At 25.2% G+C, this 25,668-nt stretch overlaps 3 protein-coding genes across 4 annotated transcripts in view; all 3 read right to left on the minus strand.

The window, feature by feature from the left end:
* Positions 1–142: 142 nt before the first annotated feature.
* LOC126902075 (uncharacterized) lies at positions 143–6,518 on the minus strand. Its single transcript, XM_050679096.1, has 5 exons — positions 6,485–6,518; positions 6,303–6,416; positions 706–1,475; positions 324–445; positions 143–259 (listed from the first exon to the last, which is right to left on the minus strand). Exons 1-5 carry the CDS (start codon positions 6,516–6,518, stop codon positions 163–165), a joined length of 1,137 nt encoding a protein of 378 aa, XP_050535053.1. The 3' UTR covers positions 143–162.
* Positions 6,519–8,813: 2,295 nt separating this feature from the next.
* On the minus strand, positions 8,814–15,507 carry LOC126901483 (uncharacterized). 2 transcript variants are annotated; one of them, XM_050677949.1, is made up of 5 exons: positions 15,047–15,506; positions 10,466–10,741; positions 9,587–9,781; positions 9,302–9,496; positions 8,814–9,237 (listed from the first exon to the last, which is right to left on the minus strand). In XM_050677949.1, the coding sequence occupies exons 1-5, from the start codon at positions 15,423–15,425 to the stop codon at positions 9,095–9,097; spliced, it is 1,188 nt and encodes a 395-aa protein (XP_050533906.1). In that variant the 5' UTR covers positions 15,426–15,506; the 3' UTR covers positions 8,814–9,094. The 2 variants fall into 2 exon arrangements, with proteins under 2 accessions (XP_050533906.1, XP_050533907.1); XM_050677950.1 differs by lacking the exon at positions 9,302–9,496 and having other exon boundaries at positions 15,047–15,507.
* Positions 15,508–22,225: 6,718 nt separating this feature from the next.
* LOC126901595 (uncharacterized) overlaps positions 22,226–25,668 on the minus strand; it is a 5,799-nt gene continuing 2,356 nt past the window's right edge. The window contains exons 2-3 of the mRNA XM_050678179.1: positions 23,709–24,036; positions 22,226–22,676 (exon numbers count right to left, since the gene is read on the minus strand). Coding sequence (XP_050534136.1) covers positions 22,288–22,676; positions 23,709–24,036 — 717 coding nt within the window. The 3' untranslated portion in view covers positions 22,226–22,287. The remainder of the gene's footprint in view (positions 22,677–23,708; positions 24,037–25,668) is intronic.

A 25,668-nucleotide genomic window follows, 5' to 3' on the forward strand; every position in this document is an offset into this window, starting at 1 on the left:
CCAAAGAGATCAATTTATATAATAATTTTTTGTTAAAGTTATTTTTTTATATTATTACAAAAACTATCGCCAAAATATTATGATACATATTTTGTAAATAGGAACAAATGAAATATATATAATGTAAATTATAGTACAGTAACATTATCAATTTTTATGAAGTTAGATTTGTATAAAGGGATAGTAAAAGTTATAAGAGTCAATCTCTAATTGCATACACTTCCTTTTTAAATGTTTATTCTTTAAACAATAATAGCATCTGTGGATTAAAAAAATGCAATATTAATTTGATTATTTTTACTGTTATACCATTTTATTATTACAGTTGTACATAAGGATTTCCCATTATCTCTATTTCATGCGCCCAATTTGGGTATGAATCATAAACGACAAATTTCACATTTTGAGGAGTTTTATAATATCGATTGAAACCAATTATATCTACCTAAAATAAAGTATTTTTAAACTTAGAAATTTTTAATTTTAGCGTTTTTTTTATAATTATTTGAACTAATCGATTTCATACCAAAACCACGTATGTTGTTTTTTTTTAATTATTCTAAAAGTAGCGAAATACCCTACTTTTTATTCTAAAAATACATAAAATACGTTTATATTCCAAGTATATATTTTTTGAAAAAAAAAATTTCAAAATGTCGATTACGTGATTTTACTATGAAGATAGTCATATTATAATGTGCTTACTCTTTTGAACGTATAGCATTTTCCATCATATGAAATTATCCTGCCAAAGTTTTCCTTGTTTCCAAAATATCGTACAACACCTTCTTTAACCGTACGCGTTTCAATGAAAGTTCCTTCAACAGCCGATTCTTCACCCGTTTCCGTGCGATCATTTGTGTAAATTTCCTCTGGTCTAATGTCAGGAGTGCAAATACTTCGCACGTCTTCATGTAACTCCTCACAATCCTCAGTAATTACACTGTGTTCGCTGATTTCATGTCTCTCTTCTTTATTTTCCAACACACTTTCTATAGATGCTACTCCGAACTCTGTCGAACGTTCGCTAGTGCAATTTTGATCGGGTATAATGTCAGGAGTGCAATTACTAAGCAAGTCATCTTGCAACTCCTCACACTCCTCAGGAATTACACTAAGTACACTACCTTCATAACTCTTTTGTTTATTTTCCAACACATTTACTACAGATGTTACTCTGAACTCTGTCGAACGTTCGATAATCCAATTTTCCTCGGGTGCAATTTCAGAAGTGCAAATACTTAGCACGTCTTCTTGCAACTCCTCACACTCCTCAGGAATTACACTGAGTACACTACCTTCATAACTCTTTTGTTTATTTTCCAACACATTTACTACAGATGTTACTCTGAACTCTGTCGAACGTTCAATAATCCAATTTTCTTCTGGTGCAATTTCAGGAATGCATAAATTATGCACATTTTCTTGCAACTCATCAGGTGTCACGTGGAACTCGCTTCTTTCATCAATAACTTCTAATTAATAATATTTTAAATTTTATTATTAATATTGTTTAAACATTAAGTTCAATATGACATTTGTTTGACTCTCTTTTACAGTACACTTAATTTAAAAATGATTGTTATTCACTCATTTATTATAATAAAATGTATTATATTAAAGTTGAAATATTATCTGTATAATATACAGATAAAGTATAATTTCTAATTTAATACTTTATCTGTATAATATACAGATAAAGTATAATTTCTAATTTAATACTTTATAGATAAAAATTTAAGAATACTGTATGTTAATTTATTCAATTATTTCAATTTATAACAATAACAAATTTTCCAATTCATTAAATATGAAAATGAATATACTTAAAACTTAATGCAGATGATGAAAAATTATGTTAATTATTAATAACACTGCTATCAATTTAAAGTTTTTCTTATTGTCAGAGTTATGTATAAACTCTACTACATCTACCTTTATTAATATATATTAATATAATTTAACACTTTAACCATTATTTTTGTTGATTACATTCACTAGTACAGATTCATAACCTTCAAATATAATATTTTGATTATTTATATAAATTATTTGTATAAAATTTTATTAATTTATAAATAGTCATTTTAAAATTTAAATATGATAGTTTCATGAATATTGGAATCGCTAAATCTCGTATAACTTACAACATGTGAAACATTTATGAGTAAATTATCAGCTTTAGAATGAGTTTTAGCTTATAACATATTAAATAATTTAACACACAGATTTTTCAAATTTTTACTGATGAAATAAGTTGTAACAAAAAAAATTAAATCTCAAGCAATTTTAAAACCCTAAATATACACAATATTGAAAAATATGAAATTTCTACTAAAGTATATTTTAGAGGATTGTTGTTCTTAGAAAATTAATGGGATTAATTTCTTTGAAAATAGGGATGTGATTACTTTGAATTATCGTATTATAATCAGGATCGGATCACCAAATAACATAAGCATTACTCTCGGCAAACTAACAAAGTAGTGTACTTAGAGGAGTTTTTTGCATTGAGGTATAGGATATAAAATATAAAATTATTGCCTCTTCAAAATGCTTAAAAATATGTAATAATTTATGTTCCGAATAAATTTTTTTGTTAAATAGATATAATTTCAAAGTAGTAGTTGCAGCAATGTGTCGTTTTACAAGGTCACTTTAGGTTGATACTAACTGCCACTGATCAGAATTCGGGTATAATACTTAAAATCAGCGGCTAGCTTCATGGTAATATTTTCATCTGCTATTCGCTTTCAGTTATCAGGTTTACTAGATTATCGGCTGTTGTCAGCCGATCATACTTACAAAAAATGAATCACTACTGTCTCTGTTACCAAAAGTTGAGCACGGCCAATTTCAACCAACGCTGATAAATAAACACCGAGTTAGCGGAGTCAGCGTTCGCATTCTATTCTTAAGTGACATTTGCTTATAAGGGCATATACACCATGGTACTATTACCACGGCTTAAACAATACATGTTGGCACTTTTTAAACGTTTTCAAGAAAATAATTTTGTATCAGGATCTCATGAGATACCGCCCAAATAGTTTTAATATTATATTATATGTTAGATCGAATCGATCTAACAAATATCAAAATTCAGTACCAGGGATTCATAAGAGTAATGTATGCCTTTAAACGTTTAGGCGTTTCGAAATGGTGTCCAGTCTCTTGCCGACGAATTTTAAAGTGGCCATCAAGATAATTCAATGACAGACCCAATTATGATGTAACTAGTTAGTCATCTCATGAGCTCCTGGTACTAAAATCTTATATTTATCCGAAATATATGAACACCAAATCTTGTTTATACAATCTTAATATGGTGTCCAAAATGCCGTAGATCAAACATTGTAAGAGAGACACAATTAGTTCTTTAGATGAAATTTAAAAAAAGCGCAGCTGTCTATTTAAACCTAGCTAAAGCATTTGACACTGTTGATCACAATATTTGATTACATAAATAAAAAAAATAAGATAAGGGGAGTACTCCAACATATTTTTTGTCTTACTTAAATAATAGACAACAATATGTTAATATAAATGAGTTAATTGTTTCTGTGTACTCTTTGAAATTCTGGATATCGAGAGAATTATTGTTGTTAATCGTCTTAAGCTAAAATACTATACCACTTTTATTAGGATTATTTTTATTGGAAACGCAACATGTCAAAAGTCTTGTCAACCGCCGAAAAAAGCGCTTTATCTTCATCTTTTTTGATATTGTAAACAACAAAATCGAAGTATTGAAAAAAATTTTCAAGTAATATGTGATCGTATGATAGTATGTGACAATAATTGTAAACAAGTGCGAAAAAATAATTTATTTTCATTAAAATTTAACAACAAACTGATTTATATTTGTCAATAAACATCTTGTTTATTAATACTAACTAACGCATGGCAACATATATTTTACTATTTTTATAATTTGAAGACATTTAAGTAATTATATTAAATTAAAAGATCTACAAGTATAGCATTTTAGTAGAAGAAGAAGTGTTTAAAATTATCAAGTTCACTGGTGATAATTTTCTGAGTTAACAAATTAGCTATCATAAATTTTCAAATAAGTTAAACTATAAAAATATATTTTTTTTATCCATAATTAAATATAAATTATACATTTTATATCTTGATTGGTAGAATTTTTTTCAAAAGTTGAAATGTTGAAAATTTACATTACAAAAATTTGTAAAAATGTAATCAATTAAAAAAAAATTTGATAACAAAATATATTTTTAAATCTAATTCATAAACTAGTTAATTCTTGATAATTTTACCATAAGAAAATGCTCATGGCTTTTATTTAATTAATACAAAATAATTTATTTGAATTTCATTATAAATCATTTATTATCAAAACCTGTATTTTGGCATTACCTTTCTCAAAAATGTATCACTAAGCTCAATTAATATAATAGTTCTACAATTATATTATTCTAATAAAAATCTATATAATTTGACATTTTTAATAAAGCATTTAAAACATCTTTTTAATACTTTCTAATTAAATCATCAGAGTTTAGCTTTGATGCGAAGCTGAGAAGGTATTAATTTTAATATGATGTATTTTTTTTTTTGTGTCTGTGAACGCTCAATCCCATCTCTTGCTGGACCGATATTGATGAACAATACGTCAAAAGATCACAAATCGTATCTAGTCGAAGACATTACCTTCAAAAATTTTAAAAATTCCATTGTTACCCATAAACGGGGGAAATTCCCCCAAAAATTACAAATTTAAAAATCACTAATTTTCGACATTTTTTCAATTTTTTTTACTTAAAACTGCCATAACTTTTTTAAAATTGACTGAATGAATATCATTTTTTTTTATAGATACCTTTGGTATTTACCTATCATTTGATTTATTTTTGTGAACATTTGATCATTTACCAAGCCAAAAAAAGGGTTTCAAAATGGCAACTTTTTCAACTTAACTTTTGAAAGTGTTCCGGAAATACTGACATATTTATATATCTCTTAAATTAAAGCTTATGTAATATGGACTTGTCTTCGTGTTGAAAACCTTATTCAAAATTATGCTATTTTTGTGTTAAAATTCTGGGTTTTGTATTTTATTAAATTTTTTTGCTTTTTTTAAGTTGAGAAAAATAACTTTGAAATTGCTAAAATTAACTAGCTTAAATTGTCATTTTTCTCATTTGACGGAAGTAACGTACTATTGCGAGTTGATAACACTCGTATCTTACAAGTACAGGGTTTCACCCTATGTAGTGATTAATTTTTTGCATTTTTTTTTTAATTCGTTATAAGTTAGAATAAATTTTCAACTCATTTGATTTAAATATATAAGTAGAAAGTGTTATGCAGGAAAAATATTACATCAGAATAGGTTTAACAAAAACAGTAACACAGTGTAGACATGGCATAATTGAGTCAAGTCGATGCAAAATCTGAAAATAGTGTTTAATTTTAAGAAATTGGTGAATTATTCATAATCAAAACTTTAACTCAAAAATAATTAAACAAACATTGCAATAAAATCATTGTCACAGGCAATGATTTTTACTGAATTGGCAAGCATTCATCGTTTGATAAAATTGATAATTTAAGCTGATTTAAATGATAAATTTCTTTTTTCGACTTAAAAGAAAATAAAATCATTGAAATAAGCTTAACTTTATATTCAATGTCAATTAGATTTATATAATATTCATTAAAATCAGGGGGTCTATTTTTGAGCTTGGACTAATCATTGGCGAATGTTTTAGTACACTAAAACATTAGATTATAATTTTAGTGCACTAATGGAAATTCGTATTTTTGAATTTTATTTTTTATCAGTCTAAAAATCTTGCACTAATCGTACATCGTCTAATCTAATGTCATTTCAAACCAATAATTATTAGTGCGACATGTTAAATTATATTGGCTGTACATTAATAATATTTATGATAACTACAAAATTTACCCATAAGAAATTTGTCACGAGTTTTTTGTCAGTATATTTTATTTCAATTTGTGTAATGTTTTACAATGGAGGGGAAACAAAGTCAATAAGTGTGACTTATGAACAAAAACAATTATTAATTGAATTTGTTTATAAGCATCTAAAATTAAATTCTAAAAAATTTGGACCATCTTTTACCATGAAAGATGCCCAATTATTATGGCAAAATATTACCAAGATTTTAAATGAAACTGTTGGCCCAAAGAAGACACTAGCGAAAAATCGTAAAGCTGTTAGTACCTATCGTGACAAAAATTTTATTAAATTTTACTTATTGTTTAGTCAATATTGTACAATATTTTGCATACTTTGCGCTCTATACTTAGAGCAGACTTCCTCGATGGGGGTTCTAAATATGGGCGTAGCTCATTAATTAAATTTAATGCAAGAACTTTTGTCAGTCTAAATTTTTGTATAAAAGCCCTTTCGGACAAAACTACAGAAAATAACATTTAATAATGTAAATAGATAATTTTACATATTGTAATTTGTTTTGTAACATACCAATGAACGGATCCTCCGCTAAACGAAATTTCATTGTTAATTGCCCATTATCTTCAACTATTTCTAAATTATTAATAACTTGCACATAATTTATATTAAGAAGGTGTTCCATTTTAATATTTAATATTAAATAAATTTGAAAACGTTATAAATATATAAGTTTTCACATAAAGATGAATGATAACAGTAACATTAGTATACTAAAATCATAATTAGTGTGGTAGATACCACTCTAAAAAGATCATCTAAAACTTTAGTACACTAATAAAAAATGTTTAGCATACCAACATTCAAAAATACGGTTTTTTAGTTTCACACTAATAGTTGCACTAAAACGTCATGTTTTAGTATACTAAACAGATTAGTACACCAATATAAAATTCAAAAATAGACCCCCAGTATATAACAAATTAAAATATAATACCAAGAATCTTAACACAGAAATAGCATATTTTTAAATATAATAACTATTTTCACTATATAGCGAAATTGTTTTATTCATAGTAACGCATATAACATAAATATTAATTTAAGATAAAATAAATGTATCAATATTTCTGGAAAATTTTCAAATATTAAGTTGAAAAAGTTTAATTTGTGTGCAGAAGTGGCAGCAGAAATAGGTCGTAGGTACAAACTTTTTTTTTGAACTTCTAGTACATAAAATAACCTTCATATTAACATATATTTAAAAGACACAGTATTCCCAGAACATTTTCAAAATATAAGTTGAAAATGTTTTACTTTTTATACAAATTTTCAAAAATTCAAAAAAGCTTTTCATTAATTTGAAAAAGTAAAATAAGTATAAATTTATATTTAATGTAAAATAGATTCATGTAAATTTTATATTTATAGGATATAACTACAAGGAAAATAGTTCTGAATATTTCAATTGTATCATCTATTGTAATCATTTGACACATCGTTGAAAAAAGTAGGTTATGCGAGGATTAGAAAAATAAATCCCAGTCACAAAAAAAACACATAGTAAAATTATATTAACATGATTAAGAAATTTCTTCTTCTGTAAATGATTACAATGCGTATTTAGTTGATGATATTACCCTCAAAAATTGAAATCAAATCCCTTAATTTAATAAAAAGTAGCTTTACCAGGTTTATCTATACAAACTATTAAAATCATTCATTTTTAATATTTTTAAAGTATTAATTACTTCGAATTAGATTTGATATGATAAGAGTTTTCAACTACAAAAGTAAATAATTTTACTTTGTAATTTATTAATTTTTAATTCTATTTGTGTGTACTACTACCACCAGTCTATAAAATTACAAATTTTTTTGTAACATGATACTATATAAATCATAAATCTAAAAAAAAAATTATTTTTAGTTTCACCTGAATTAAACAATGGATTTTTATAATTATAATCAAATTTTATAATACGCTCAATTTAGTAGATCTTTTTAACAACTTTTTTTTTACTGGTTTTTATTGTAAAATTTCGAAAAATCAACTTTAAAATATCAAAAAAATAGATTAAAAATGATATTTTGCACTGATTATTTTTAAAATATTAAAATTTTTTATGATTTTAATCACTATCAGATATCATTTATACTGGACCCAACTATACCACATCTAGAGCTGCGACCCCACTGTGCTGGGTTTTTTTTTTACTTCTGCAGAGATAAAAATATGTTTCTAATCTATATAGTGTTAAAAAAATATATCTTCAATAGAGGAAAAAGGAGTTTGGATCGTTTCTTTCTATTTCTGCTCTGAATTTCATGATCACAATTCTTTTAACTTATTTTTGCAAAAAATATGGTTTATCCTAATATAGTAATTTGTATTAGATGTGTTACCAATTAATAATTTGAAAATCAATTTAGGTCACTAGCGTAAAACCCGCTTATATTATTATTTCTTTATGAAAAGTAATAAGGCATATCTATCCAATTAGTTGTAGAATGAAACATAATTATTTTATTAAACTTAAGTTCTAAGAGAGTAACAGACAAATAATAATAAATTCATTACATGGGGTTCATTCTGTTTGACAGACAAATCGGTTGTTACATTTCACGGATTACCAATGCTTCAATTGAATCCAGTGTTGGAGTCCAAATAAAAATCTTATCACATAGTTATTGTTTAGCACCGTATCATATTGCTTATTATATTTAATTGTAGTCTTGCCATGCTTTCAATTGTATACGTATGCCTACCACTTTTGCACCGTGGCAAATATGACAGTAAATAGAAAATATATTATAATTGATTTATGAGATTTTACTATCTCATGATCTGATATGTTAAAAGTTTTAAATATAGAAAAAAATTATAAATGAAAATATTTTCATAAACTCATAATTTATTAAAAATAAATACAAAGTACAAATAGTTTAATTAATTAGTATTTACAAATAAATAAATATCAACGTAGTTTCAAGACATACATTATAGGCATGCAGAGGATCTCACATTGACATTAATTCATCTATATTCTTCATTGAGAAAACTTAAATCATGTAAGTTAACAAGTAATGCTCGAAACTCCATTTAAAGTATTGTCTTGAAATATTTACGCTATTTAAAATAAATTAATACGGTTCTATAAATAACTTAATAGGCCCGAGTGTCTATTTTTTGCTGGCATTATCATCTTCATTCGTTGGTATATAGGCTCTGTATGCCACCCAATGAGGTTCATGTACTACGGATTTTCTTCCCCATCCGCCACTTTGGCTGTTTACACCACCCCAGCCACCAGCAGCACCAGCTCCTATGAACAGATTTGAAGTTATTTTCTCTAAACAAAAGTCTAATGTAAAGTTATATTATTATACCGGAAGAATAGGAGTCAGCTCCTCCAGCATAGGTGTTATCTCCTCCACCTAAATGGCTTCCAGCTGTATAACTGTCAGCACCGCCGCCGGTTGACCATCCAGTTGCTGCATGACCAGAAACCCACCCGGCAGAAGTACCAGCACCGTAATCCGCACCCCCACCATGGCTATCATGCACAATGATCACTTCTTTTCCTTCATAATTATTTTTACATTTGTTAATTAAACTTGGTTAGGTATTAATCTATGTGTAAAGAAACACAGTATTACATAGAGATTACTTACCAGAAGAACCACCACTTTTCTTGCCTTTCATTAAGCTACCCAGACTAAGTAATAAAGCAAGTTTACTGAGAATCAGCGCTTTGATTGCCTTTAACTTAATCAACATCATCATTAGTGGACCCATAACTGCCATCTTTGCCATCAGCCCCATCATCATCATGTGCATCATTTTCTTATTCTTCTTTTTACCTCGGCCTATTTAAAAGATGATAACTTAAATCCAAAATATCTTAAATAATTTATTAGTATATTGTGCTTTAAATGCAGATAATATTATTTAACTAGATATTTCATTTAATTCAAACGAATTGTTAACTAAGCGAACCGAAAAATGTATAAGATAATTCTTGGTCTATATATTTTAAATGATAATAGTCCGAAACTAATTGGTTAGTACTATAAGAACCTATTAATGAATTTTCGGCGACTTGGTAGATTACAAGATGATTTTCTCTCATAAATAATCATACATTTTTATTATAACGTATGTACAAAGTCATTCATTCATATACAACATCAACATGAATAAAATTTAAAATGTAGAAAATTTGTTAAAAATAGGCACTGATTAATAAATGTTAAATGATAGTTAAATAATAATTTATGTGGTCGGTGGCCTGTATAAGACCCATTCAGGTCACATATCATAGAGGTCATACAGTAATTGCTATGTAATAAGAAAACGTATGGATAAATATACAGTGAAGTCAAATGGTTTTGGTGTGCTTGCTAATTTCTTTTTTTTAACGAATTTCAATTTTACGCTATTCAAATTTTTATTGTGAAAAGTAAATAATATTTTTGTTCGTATAAAAGTTTTAATAGACGAAACATGTGTTTTTTTAATTAACCGTACCTAACTATTTAAAATTGTCATACCTTCTCCTAGTGCTCTCGACATGTTTATGTCTAATGTATTTCCGATCATGGAACGTCCTTGACCACCATTGAGAGCTGCTGTGATACCAGCAGGGAGGGTTACTCGGATGACGTGATTGCTAATAAACTTATCCATAGCGTGCTCCATTAAAGCTGACATTGCATTTTGTTCGTCCACATTGTTTAGTCTTGCCATCAACTCAGTTTCGTTGATTGGAGGCTTCATGTCACGCTTGATTCTAACTACTGACAAAATGTCACCCAAAACACTGAATCCTAAAACGTAATACTAATTAGTATAGGTATTAGCAGCACAATTTGTTTTTATGTTAGTTATTTACTAATATCAAATCACAATTGTATTGTCTAATAAAAAAAATATTTAGAAAATATTGTATAATTTCCTAATGTAACAAACGACAGGTAACATGTTCTCAAAATACGTAAACGCGATATTTTTTTTGTGGATTCTTGAGTTATATAATTAAATATATTTTAGTTTCAAATAATATTGGTCTAACGTGATCAATTCTTAATATATAATATTACCTAAGACACCACGTATGAAAAATTTAACGAACAATAAAAAAATTTTCAATAAAAAACAGTCTATCCGTTTTTATACAATAATAATTATTGTATAAAATATATTATTGTATAGTATAATTATTATACTTTACATTATATATAAAGTACATATATTTACATGAAATTTTATGTTATGATAATTATTTATTTTATAATTTTTTTTTCAATAATAGCTGTATTAGTTAGTAAATTTAAATATTAAACATATAGGTCATTAAAATGTTTGAAAATTGTTTGTATTATTTTTTATAGTACATTATACACCAGAAACAAATCGTGCAGAGTAAAATAACTTTTTTTTTTTTAATGATTCTTTTATCTTAAATTATCACACCAAAAAGATTACATTAAATATTAATATAATATTCGATGTTTAAAACAATGTTAAATTCAAAATGAGTGTATGTTTGAGACTAGTTATTACCAGTCATTGATGTCACTTAGTTGATTTAATGTGTATATTTTAAATACTCAAATGAGTACCGAAAAATTTATCATAATTATAATGTACATTATTTAAATTTATAGATACATGTATGTATTCGTGTCAGTATGAAAGTATACTATAATAAAAGAATTATAATAAAGCATAATATAATATTTGTTCTCCTATGACCTATAAATGGTGTATAATTGAACGTCACATTAACAGACGGTATAACATAACTCACAAAAGTATATTATATTCTTGTAGGTGTCTAGTTGATATAAATACTAGAAAATAAAATAACAATCATTATTATTAATAGTTATAGTGGACAATACCATTTTTAAATATATTTTTAGATGTAGGTTATCAAGTTTTTGTTCGGGTTATACATCAGCACGATATCTGAAGACCTAACCGTCGCGAATGCCAATTGTAGGCATATATTTAGTTTCATCAACAATTATACTTGACAGATTTTCAATAGAAGTTTCAAATTAACGAAAAGTAAACACTGTATCATTTCATCTGAGAAAATTGCGACTCGGCAATGGAAAATAATTTTTACTAATTATATTTTTGACGGTAAGAAGAGAATTCTTAAATAAATATAGTTTAAAAAACTAAAAAAACACGCTTTTAAAGTACATCGAACTAAAAAGTTAAAAATAATTTTTAAAATAATTATGAACAAAAAATACTAGTATTATTGTGATAAAAGCGTCGGGCGCTCAATATACGAAAAANAAAAAGTGAAATGACTTACCGACTAAAATAAAAAAAAAATTCTCATCTATAATTTTGAAATTCCATTATATTAAATAAATAAAATTAAGTATTTGGTAAAAAAAATTTTTAGGTTTTAAATTTTTTTAATCATCAAAATACTAGAATTAATACTGAAATAATAAAAGAAAATAGTTATCATAAATTTAATATTTAATATAATATAATCAAAAATCATATAGTAATCAAATTATAAGTATTTCTCTTTCAAAACACACAATTTTTTTTTATGTGAAATATCATCATTTCTTAATATTCAAACGCATTCAGCATTATAATAACGTTATTCATGTCAATATGCTCTTTCTAAGAAACTATGTGTTTGAGAGTCTTTTAAAAACAAGTTCTCAAACAATAAGATCGTGCTTAAAGTTATGCACCAACTGACAAGTTACTACACATGAAATCATAAAAGTAATAGTTTTAGGTCAATTATTTGAAGTGCAAACTATAGCACCATACATAACAATAAAATGATGGATGGTCTTTTTTTAATGAAAACTTAGACCAAGGTTAATTTCACTTGGTTTTTTGTTAGTTTTCTACAGGAACTTGTCTGTCGGGTACCGCTGCCGATTGTTTGAATAACCCATTGGTCATTGTGTTTTGATCATAAAAAAAACTATCTGATTCACACCGGAAAAACAGTGTCAAACGACTTCTACCACAATTATCTATCAGGTTATATACTTGTTGACTATTATCGTGAAAAAAAGAAAATTCTCTTACTTTTAACTCTAGTATTATTTTTAGGGAACAGAAATAGTAACTTACATTTAAAAAATTATTGTTTCCCAATAAAATAAAAGTATACATAATCATTTGACTTTCCCTTTCTAAATATTTAAGCAAAAAAAAATATATATATAGCACTATGCATGAGTCAATATTTTTAGACACGGCTGTAATGACAATAAAATTTTAATTTCACTATATCAACGTTCATATTTAATTCGTTGCAATGTAGTACAAAAGATACCGTTTATCTTTTAAGAAAAACGTTACCAGTATTGAATTTTTAATGCGATTTTATAGGATAATAATATAATTTTATAGGTTTGTAAGAAAAAAAAAATTTAAGTTGTGTATCAATAAAATACACGTGTCATACGCTATATTATCATCATAATGTATGTATCATTTAGACATATAGATGATATCAATATTCTGAGAATACTCTGAATCTTATAAAAATAAATATTATATTGTACATTATACGCATAGCAACAACAATAATTTGTCCTAAATATTTTAAATAAATATGTCTAAAATGTACAATACAAGTTATAAATACAATATTATATACTCAAAATGAAGTTTTAAAAATACCGTGTTATACTAAGTAAAACTTATGTATGCTACTCTTAATATAATTTTTTTTGTGCAAACCATCATCAGTCTAATTTAATATTTGTTTTATAAAAACAAAAACCATGAGCTTTTAAGAAAAATACATCACATCACTAAATAAATTATTTTTAATTTCTTTAGTTTTTTTTCAGTAAATAATTGTTATTTTAAAATCAAAGCTCTCTAGTTCTAATAAATTACTGGATAATTTAACCTAGTCAATCATAGTAAATTTTTATTAATCAATGCCTTTTGTTGAAAAAAATAAGAAATATATGTACTAAAAATCAATACTTTATTTTACGACCGATTAACTTTTAGGTCTTATAAAACCACAAACATAAGCGAAACTACGTAAACACATAGTTTGAGTTATGGTCTACTAGAAATTGACCGTATTTTAATACAATAACAACAACAACAACAACAACAACGAATATAATAATCCATTGACATCTTTATAATGATTTCGTTGTCTCTTTTGTTAACAAAAATTTATTCTTCTTTTTACATCGATTATTTGTTACTTATCAAAGAACGACAAGTAAAAAATATAAATATTTTAGGATAAGATAAAATAATCAGATAAATATTTTGCGAATTTATCATTATCAAGAATTTACAGAGTCAATAATAATGATAGTAGAATCACATAAATAAAGATGCAAATTGTTTTTTTTTTAATTTAAATGTAAAAATAATGAAGTATTTGCTATTTTTACATTTCATTTAATTATTATTTTTTTTCACTTTAAAATAACTACACTTAACTATTCAACCAACAAAGTCGCATCAAAAACATTTAAACCGCTTAACATTGCCCAATTAAATTAAATTCAAATTACTAATTATTTTTTAAATTAATATTTGATTAAAAAATAACTAATCTAATTAATTTTATTACAATAAAAGCTTATATTTGTAAATAGTAATCATTTTTGTTTTAATTTTATTATGCAATTAAAATATGATTAGATTTATTATTAAAAAAATAATGTATTCAGCTATTTTGAAATTGCTGTACACAGGAGTCATTAGATGTTAAACTCATCCTTCAAAATGTTTATGTATATTTGTTACTTGATAAATTTTTTAACTAATTACATAGGTTATATGTGTCTCATAAACAACTTTAGCTTCCTTTAAAAATGCTCTAAGTGTAAAATTTTTATAAAAGCAGTTAGAATAAATTTTGTATTATTATTAATGCATTATTTTAAGATAAGAACAATCATTTAAATTATTCTATAATTTATAATTTTCTATAACTCAAAAAAAATTATTAAATACTTATGATTTACATTATTTTACTCGTTTATAATTCGATAACTTTAAATTTTTTTCAGTATAAATTTACCTAAGGTATATAAATTAAATTCAGTTATTTACAAGCATATGATTAAATTAAAAGTAATACACCTCAATCTTACCTTTCATTTTACCAATATTATCCAAAAACAACAATAGTTTTCGTTGAACACATGGGAATGACCATTGAAGCAGGCAATCTGTGTAGATGCCAACTAAGTGCGAACCTGGGTCCAATGTAGCCTCATCTTGTTTTTCTTGTATCAAGTTAGAGTCTCCGGAGTCAGGTGCAACATTTAGAAATCTAGAATCCCTTTCTGTCGAACTACTATTGAAAATGGTTATAGCTGGAGATTCAGACACGTTATTAAAGTCACTGTTGGTTGTAGCGGCTGGTAAGTTTGAAAAAGTGTTGTTATTATCAATAACAGGATCTCCAGCGGATACGCACAACCCGAAAGCTACCGCGGCCAAAAAGCAAGGAGCCGCGGACAACGTCATAATGTTTAGCGGAAGAAAAATTAAAAGATAAATATGTATGCGAAAAACAAGTTACCACAGAAGAACTAAGAAGATCATGGAAACAGTATGTTTTATAGTGCCGCCGACGCCTATCACTATTCGCGGTTCTCCTACCATCGTTTAAGATTTGTCCAGTACTAATACTTATGATAGTGGTGGTGAACAGGTCATTTCCGCCTCTACATATTACACTTCAGACCAAAGAGAGCGATATACCCTTTTAATGAAACCTGGACACAACAGATATGTAACCTATAATTAAAAAAATATACTATTTACTATCATTTTAAAATATATGCCACCCTTAAATAACTATAAACTAGAATTTACACATATATTAAAAATTATTCTAGTTAATTTCTTATTATAAATACTACGTCCAATCCTGTCTCTGGGAGTGTGCAAAGTGTGTCCTTAGTTTTTTGGTTTTTTATTTTGTACTTTCTAAATATAACAGAAAAATTAAATACATTAAATAAATGTATTGTATGCAGTGTCGTAATTAGTGTTTTCTTTTGAAGGGAGATATATATAAGAAACTTCATCACTACCCTAACTAAAAAAAAAAAATGTACTATTGCCATGCAAATAATTTTTTTCTAGAGAATTTATCTCCATCATCAACCCTAAATTACACCCCTGATTATTTGGAGCAAATATGGTACTAAATTGTTTTTTAACGATATGTGATAACTAGTTTTGTAAAATTATCCTTTCATGTATTATTTTTAAATATTTTAACAAAATTGTTTACTATCCCGCCAAAAACTAATACATCAAAACATTATTTAAACTTTAAGAAATTTATTAGATTTATGTCTCGAAATTAATTCTTAGGTAATAAAATAACAAAAAGAAGAATTTAACTCGTTTTTTGAATAACTGCTCAAATTATAAATATAAATCTATGCGATACTCGCTGCATATTTTTAATACGATATTACCTTTTATTATGTATAAAATAATTATATTAAAAAAAAAAAATTATTTATTATTATTTATTAAGAGCAATATAGTACATTAGTTAATTATTTTATTAGTTTATTTTAAATTAAGAGAAATTTTTAAGAGTTTATGATTCAATTGAATGATAGGATATTAACCTGAAATAATTTAATATGACACATTTAATTAGTGTGTATGCAAAAATGTCTTTTAATCAGTACAATTTACAGTATACTGAAAATATAAAACAAAATACAATGGTAATATAATTTTATATAGTTAGAATGTTTACTATAAATTGTTTACCCATAATAATTTTAGCATCTGCTTTTTTTATAATAACAATGACCATCTAATTAAAACTAACAAATTTTAATAACTCTATTATGAATATAATAAATGATTTGAATGAAAAAATAAATGCAATTTAATAAACCATCTCGTAAGTTTAGATGTTACTCTCGTACATTCTAATTTATCTAATTCTATACTTCAATGGATAGTTTGGAGGTGAGGGATTTAAAATGTGGGTTAAAAGCGTGTCTTTTTAGTAACCATTATAATGATATAAATAGTCATTTTTGGTTCACACACTATGGTACCTGCACACTCTTATAGGTATTTAGTAAATGTAACCAAATACATTTTATTTTGATTTAAAACTATAACTAATATTCTTTAGCGTACATTTAATTTTACATCAAATAATTTTTAATATCCACATATTTCGAGTTTTTACATTACTACCTAGTTAAAATATTTTCTATCGTGAAAAATTACTTGGCATTTTTATCGTAATATTTGTTAACAAACCTGTACAATAACTGACTGCATTTAATGCCGTGACTCTTATTATTTTTTAATAAGACCTTCAACTAACATTAAATAACCGTATCAATACAAAACGGAAATCGGATTTCTCTTGTTGACACTAAACATTCTTAAATTAACCAGTAAGTGCTTCACTATCTTTACTCTTCACTTAGTATTACATTTTGTTATTATTTAGTCATGCAAATTTTTATTGATTCTACCTATAAATGTAAGTAATAAAATAACCATGTTAAACATTTCAATATTATAAAAAGTTGCAAATTACAGTTTATTTTGATTATTTTGACTTGTAAATAACATAAATAAAACTCTTGAAGTTTTTTAATTAATATTAATTACATTTAATTTTTTCATTTCAAATATTTTTATTATTAAAATATAATTATTAATTTTTATATTAGTTATAATGAGGTAGCTTTATAAAATTCTATTTTAATAAACACAGAACTTAATAAATCGTAAGTGATTTTACTTGTAATAAATTTCATTAAGCTTAAGTATGAAAGGTACATGGAATTATCAGTGTAATAACGGTTATATACGAGTCCATTTTTTCAATTTTGTTTTTATTGTTTGAATTGATAGCCCATTAACAGTAACATCAAGTAATTAAATCCATTTGATCAAAAATGTTTTCAGTTTTCTAAAAAGTATGTGTCTATTTTTGTTGTATCATCAATAGGAAATGAGTTTATAACTTTATTTTGGTTCTTATGAAAAATTTGCATAAATGGACAATAGTCGTTTTTCCCTTTACCCTTCAGATAATTAATTACATTTTTGATAGAAAGACGCGATGTGCAAATTCGATGTTTTACTTAGTAACTTTATAGTTTTCTTAAAAATATTAAATAGCTTCTTTGATACATTCTTTAAGAGTACAATACAATATTGTCATGCACAAGATTATTATGTTGCATGAATTATAGTAGAATTGTATGCAAAAAGCTCAATCTTAAACGTTGTACGTTAAAATATTCAATCTGGATGACTTGAGCGATTAATAAAAAAAGAATACCTAAATAAACGAAATATTATACCAGAGAATATTGAATAGAATATGCGACTCATGGCGAGAGCACTTTAGATGTATTTGGCTACGTCCTCATTTTACTAGAGTTACATTTAGTCTAACCAAAACCAGGGTTGTAAATACGTGATGCCGTTTAGCTAACATGACTTGTTTTCTTATATGATTTACTGATAACGGGTAAGTACAATATCAATATTGTTACCGACTATCAATAATGTCTAAAACGACATACTTGACGACGTTTGTGACCTAAATATTGTGTGATACACAAACTGTGTATTATTATCATTATTGGTATTAACACTTGTTTATAAATGCATATTTTGTTTTTTTTTCTAATAATGCTTTATGAAAACAGTGTTCGTATGTGTATGTATGTGCGACAACTGCAATAGTGTTTTAGGTTGATATAGTAATAAAGAATACATCAGAAGGAGGATGGAGAAAAATATTTATAACATAATGAGCACGGTGGCAACACATACTCGATGGGAAACTGTTTAGACTATACGAATCGAAACGAATCAGTAGAAAATACCATATTGTGTTATTAATGGATGAAAAGAAATATTTTCTACAATAATGACAATCAACACACATGTATATGTTTAATAACCGCCTTCAAATAATTTGCACCTACCTACCCAAGCTAGTACTCGACTCGTGAAGTGGACGATTTCGTTTTTTGGAAAAACAATAGTAACAGTCGTCACGTTTGCTCTGACAAACGTCATATTTCACCGTGGTACTAGACATATGTGTAGTAATCATAAATAGGGTTCTATAGCTATAAAAGTACACAATATAAACACCATTCTTATATTAATACAAAGTAAAATAATACATGTTCAGAGGTCCCAAAATCCTACTAACACATATCCATTCAATGATAAAACTGTGTTTCATATAAATACTGAAATAAATTGATTGTTTAACGGATGCCATACATAAAATATATTTACAATATAACCTATTATAAATATTTTGATATTTCAAGTTTTGAAAATATTGGAAAATCTAAAAAAATTCATACATACAAGAGATATTTTTCTATTCATTTATTGATTAAAAAACAAACACATTATATTTTATATAAAATTTATATATAAGACAACAAAACTATTAAAGTAATTTCTCTTAACATTACAACACTTCAAAAATATTTTAAATCACTTTTATCATTTTAATTATACAAAAATGATCATTGTTTAGAACATATTTACGATGCAATGACCTGATAATTATTTATTATTTGAATCAAATAAAACTTATAAGAAAAAGTAGGTTAATCTTGCGCCTATATTAATTTATATTGATGAGCTTCACATTTCTATAATATAAAGATTTCAAAATTTCAACATTCACAAATTTAGAAAATTAGTAGACATTAATTCATCATCAGGTACTTAATAAAGTGTAATTTTACGGTTGGTCCAATAACAGAATAGTTTTTTTTTTTAATATGAATCATTAATGAATAGAAAACATTTTACACGTCTATATACTAACTATGTATACAATATTTAATAAATAGTGAAAAGAAATAAAATTTTCCGTATTAAATTTTTTTTTACGACTAACCCTAAAAATTTATATTTTTTATTTATAACTTCTTAAGATTTATTATCGGGTAAAAATTTACATAAGATATATAAAAAATTATAAATTTAATCGTAAAAATAATTTATTTGATGAACTAAATTTAACAAATATGTTAAATAATCTAATCGGAATATTTAAATTTGACCCTTTAAATGCAGTTATTTTATACTTACTTGAACATTTTTTTTAAGGCTTTTTAATTATATTTATAATCTCTGAAAAGTAACTTAAGAAATTAATTTTATTATCTTTAATACATCAGTAATTAATTTGAGAGTGAGTTTTTTAAAAAAATAAATAAAAATGACTGACATATTATTATTAAATACGTTATATTTTGGTTGTAATTTAAAACGTGGATACGTCACAAAAATTACAGGGCTTTGCATGAAACAATTTTACGAGGCTCTTAATATTACATTATAGTTAAAAAAAAAAATTTTTATGAACATACACCTTTTGTAAAAGGGCGCACCTAAAATGCCGCCCTAGTGTCTGCCACTCGCGGATTGTAAAAGTTCTCTGACCACTGTCAGTTCGAGTTAATCGCTAAATAACTTTTTAAATTAAGTTTGAATAACTCTTAATTTTTAAGTGGAATCTTTTATATTCACGAAGTTAGTTGTTTGTTATTATCAATGACCTTTAATTTTGTTAAAAACTAAATTATTATATATTCTAACTAAATTAACATTTTGTTTTAATACTCGAGACACTCCCTGTCCGATACGATTTTATAATAGTACATAAATTTTAATTATACATGGTTATGGTTGCCTAGTTTAATCTTTTATGTTTACATATGTAAATTTTGGGCAACCAAAGCCGGAAGAAGAGTATTGCATTTAAATAAGTTTTATTGAATTGCTACCAATATGAAATTTGGATGACTACATCTGTACCATAATTACAATGATAGCCATATTTTTCTAGTAAATAAAATTTTCATTTTAAATAAGAACCATGAACTAACCAACTCATAAGTATAACATTCATTTGTTCAATTCGTCATCGTAAATAAAGATACACGTATTTAATAATTTTGTTGTGGCAAGACTTTCAATTGGTCTAGATAGAACAACTAAAAAAAATTGCTTGTGGTATTATTACTTCAATTATTATTAAATTTATAAAACTAAAACACATGATCGATTTAGTACTCTTTTTTTCAATAATGATTATTATTACTATTACCAGAAGTGCGGGAAAAATTGTCTACATGGATGGGGCAAACATTAAATGACTAAAAATCGGTTCAAATGATGGTAACAAAGCTAAAAAGTGGATAATGCTATTTTTTTTTTGATTATATACAAAAATCTGGATATTATTTTTTTATTACCTTATTAATAATTTTTGAAACTATTTATTTCAATTTATAGGATCTTCAAAATCAAACTTTTTAAATAACATAAATTTTATTAAACTAAAAATTAAAATTTATAAGTGTATAAATAAGTATTAAATAACAAATCAATTTTATCTTTGGCAAAGACCTACTTGAAATATTATTATGATCAATAAAACTTGATAGACCACAATTAATAATATAATATCAATAAACATTATACTATGGTATAAGCACAATATCTGAAATCGATAATAAACGAATTTTTAAAATTAATAATGAATATTTTTTGAACTAAACCCAGTTCTTTAACAATGATATTTTTTTTAGGTATGATTCTTTTATTAGATTCAACAGGGAAGGATAAAAAAATACTTTTACCCTCACGTATTATAACTGGATAAGCAACTTTTGCCTCGGTTCCGTCGTCACTGATTACTATGAATTTCTGATTAATATTTTCCAACGAGATACATCCTAAAATTATTAGGTAAAATTAATACGTTAGTATTTTTTTTTTTTTTTTTTTTAATTACAATTTTTTGAAATATTTAACAAGTAACATCGTTATATCCACAGCAAAACAAGATTTTTTTAAAAATAATTTCTCTTTAATAAAAACAATAGTTCTATATAATAAAAGTGAAGAAATAGGTTAGTGTGTATATTGCAAGAGTTATAAAAATAGAATCGAATTTACATTACTTAGGTCCCAAACAAAATTTCCCTCTATTGGAACACAAGTCTTTCAATTTTATTTTAAATCTTACTAAATTTTTATATTTTTAATGTTGACTTTGTAATAATGTTATAAAGAGAAGTTTTAATTATGTTTTTAAACATCATCAATTATTATTGTTACGAAATTATTTTTCCATTTCTGCATTTTTATTGTCATTATTTTAATAAATTTTTTTTATTTTGACTTTCTATTTATGATTATAAAAGTTTAAAATATTTATTTTTCGTATAGTATTTACAAAATTAGTCATGAGNGTTGAAGCTAAACTATTTTATACTTTATATAAATACTTCATGTTTATTAATTATATTTTAAAACTATATTGATCATGTCGATTCTACGGATATGAAGATGACGCTCCATTATAAGAAGGGGAAGAGTAGTCTTCTGTTTGTATTCTATAAACTGGCTTAGGAGACACTATTTCCACAGCTTTCCTAGATCCTGGATACCGTTCAATATCTTGATAATGTCCAGATAAATCGACCAATGCTTCAGCACATTGCCTTTGTGGTACCAGCGCACTCTCCTCCATTAATGTAGCTGTCAAACTACCACCTCCTTTTCCGCCACTACCTCCTTTCATGTTGCTATAAATGGCAAATGCCAATGCTGCACCAGCAGTCATGAGAGCTTTACTTGATAAAGCCAACAGCGCGCTACCACCCAAAGTAGCCATAGTAGCAGCAGCCCAATAAACGCCATATTGATCTTTCTTTTTTCTACNACTAAAATTCTGCTCCATAACTTAAAAAAGATGTAACTTTAGAGAATCTGTTTCTATTTTTGAATTTTATATTATATTTTAATGGAATTAACCAAAATATTTCTCTATTGAGGAAATAAAATAATTAATGTAGTACGCCTGATTAATTCCAAATGCAACCTAATATGCAGCTACTCAGTTAAATAACTATAATATCCTATTTTAATATTCTCCATACTGTGTGATAAAATAATAAAAATAATAATAATGTTTTGTCGTAAAACAGTTAAAATATTTATCGTTGACATAAAATTAAAGAATATTATATTTAAATATTTTTGAAATTAAATTTTTTTTAATTTAAAGCCATATTTATAATTTACAAATATATTACAAGGATAGTATATAAGTTACAAAATTAGTGACATAAAAGTTTTAAGTCAAACATTAAAGTTAAATACATGTACTAAATTATGTTTAAATTTCCTAATATTGATAATAATTACTGAAGTTNATGAATTCTCTATCATGGTTTTTACAAAAACGGAAAAGTTGAACTAATTAAAATTTAATTAAGACAAAGTCAGTCTGTACAGCGCAAATGATTAATATTTTACTCTTTCACACAAAATTACAATAAAATATAGCAATAAATGATATTTCGGTCAAATAAAAATTTTTAATTTTATATCTTAACATTAGTGAATTATAATATTTTAAATCATAATTTTTACATTAAATATTAAAAAAAAATTAAATATAAATATTAAAACACATTGTTTTATATAAAATGTATCTATCTATGTTATAAATTAAATTATCAAAATTATTCCTATACAATGTCAATAATTTTTCATATAGAAATTCAAAAAATAAACAAATATTAATTTGTGTATTTATCAAATGTATTTTTAAAGATGAATACAGAGTGTGACAAAAACATATTTATAAACTAATACTATATTATACGTATTATGAATGTTTTAACAATTTTGGTAAAACATATCCTAGTGATTTTATAGTTAAATATAAAAATATTTGTTTGGTCATACTCATTCGGAAAAATGGCAATACACGTTCGAGAAAGCTTGCACTAATTGATCGTGTCGTTGAATTCATAGGACTAATCAATTTAACTCTTATGTCAACACTTTCTATGTAGTCATAAATTCGTTTGCTTATCAAACTATCTAAATCAGAAAAGTTAGCTTTGTCGAATTGAGAAACGTTTGAATAAACAGCATTGGATAAACGGCTCTGATGAATGGTAAAACCAGGAAAAAGCTCATAACTTCTTTCTTCATTAAACTTATCCAAATATAAAAGTATATCCTTTTTTACACAAAACATTGTGTAGTTGTTAGAACATTTTTTTATATCCTAAATACAAAAAAAAAAAATTATCGATGTATCACAAATGTATCAGTTAGAAATAATATTCAGCATAGAATAATTTTGTAATAATCTATGCTTATACAATAATAAATATAAAATTAATAATTGAAGTGTTATTATATCAAATATTTAAATAAAATAATTATCTTCATTTCCCTTCAACGATATTTGTAATTTAATATCAGTGAAAAAAATTAGTTTTCATCACATTTAAATTAGTTCTCATACTATAAAATATAGTAAATGAATTAATTAAAAATAGTTATATAGTTATTTACATAGGACATAGTTAAGACATGTATATTAAATAATATTAACTTTTTCTATATCATTATTTATAACCTGTGATCTACTAAGATCATTTTCAGATTTATGATTTATATCATATTATAATAAAGACCACATATATATAAATGCTGTTCATATTATAAAACACAAATTTAATATTTAGTAAAAAATATTTTTCAATATAAAAGCTATTTTTTCAAGTTAACATAACATTGTATGGAAATATATATTAAATTTCTTCCTAATAACATGAGATAAATTACTACGAAATAAAATATGTATTTTTTAACGATAATGTAGAGCACGTTTAATCCGAAACTAATGTCCGTAACGTTAATATGCAGGTCATCTTTAAAATTATCATATAAGTTACAAAGGAAAACTGGTTAATAATTAATACTCGGGAAAATAAAATAAGTTTTAAATATATTTTATTAAAAACAATAATTTTATAACAATATGTTAAAGCTAAACAGTGCACATTGATAAATTTAAAGTAAAATATTATAGATATTAATGTCTTAAAGATATCGTTGATTAGGATATGAACTCATTGTATAACATTATTATTATATTTAAACAAATACATAAAATTAAATTAAAAAATGATTTTTTAAATGGTCATTATTTGATATTTTATAAGGATGTCATCTCATTAAAAACTATTGTTTTTGTAATTTGAATTGATTAAATGTTATAGATTATTTGTAAAGTTCCAAAAATGTTTTGTGGTAAAAATAAAACGAAAATTAGAAGTACTTGCTAAGGTTTATCGGTATTAAACTATTTTTAAGTTTAATAATATTATTTTTTTTAACAAAAAAAAAAAAAAATTTTCTATTATTATTAAACGTCAATGTTATTGAAAACAATTTCCTTCTTGAAAAAATCGAGATTACTATTCAATATTACAATAGGGGAAAACAGATTATTTTTATTCTACTGTATAATTGGAATCCGGTATAAATTACATTTAAATTGACATGCTGATGTTTTAGAAATACTTAAGTAAATATAAAAAACCCAGCACAGGGGGGTCGCGGCACAGTGGTGACGTGGCATAGTTGGATCAAGTATAATGATATCTGATAGTGATTAAAATCACTATCAAAAATAAACGCTTCGATGCAAATCTTTAGATAGTGTTTAATTTTAAAAAAATTGGTGTTTTATTCCAAAAGCTACTTGATCTGCTGGTTCCTTATTAATATCTCGATTAAGATAAAGTATGTCGAATGAAAAAGGGTTTATTAAAAAATATTATTTCTCATAAAAAAATTGTGTGGATCCATAAACTTTTCAATAAGTTATAGCATTATAAAGTTAAAT

Source organism: Daktulosphaira vitifoliae, unplaced genomic scaffold (genome assembly GCF_025091365.1).
Source record: "Daktulosphaira vitifoliae isolate Bord-2020 unplaced genomic scaffold, ASM2509136v1 Scaffold_3, whole genome shotgun sequence".
NCBI classification, from domain to species: Eukaryota; Metazoa; Arthropoda; class Insecta; order Hemiptera; family Phylloxeridae; genus Daktulosphaira; species Daktulosphaira vitifoliae.

What these genes read in the sequence shown, in the direction of transcription:
- LOC126902075 (XM_050679096.1), bottom strand. Translation starts at nt 6,518, where the DNA reads ATGAAATTTCGTTTAGCGGAGGATCCGTTCATTG. An exon ending in AATGCTATACGTTCAAAAGA is followed by an intron (nt 446 to 705) that starts GTAAGCACATTA and finishes ACTTTATTTTAG; the next exon opens with GTAGATATAATTGGTTTCAA. An exon ending in GGAAATCCTTATGTACAACT is followed by an intron (nt 260 to 323) that starts GTAATAATAAAA and finishes TTTAATCCACAG; the next exon opens with ATGCTATTATTGTTTAAAGA.
- LOC126901483 (XM_050677949.1), bottom strand. Translation starts at nt 15,425, where the DNA reads ATGACGTTGTCCGCGGCTCCTTGCTTTTTGGCCGCGGTAGCTTTCGGG. An exon ending in GTCGAGAGCACTAGGAGAAG is followed by an intron (nt 9,782 to 10,465) that starts GTATGACAATTT and finishes TCTTTTAAATAG; the next exon opens with GCCGAGGTAAAAAGAAGAAT. An exon ending in GAAAAGTGGTGGTTCTTCTG is followed by an intron (nt 9,497 to 9,586) that starts GTAAGTAATCTC and finishes ATAATTATGAAG; the next exon opens with GAAAAGAAGTGATCATTGTG.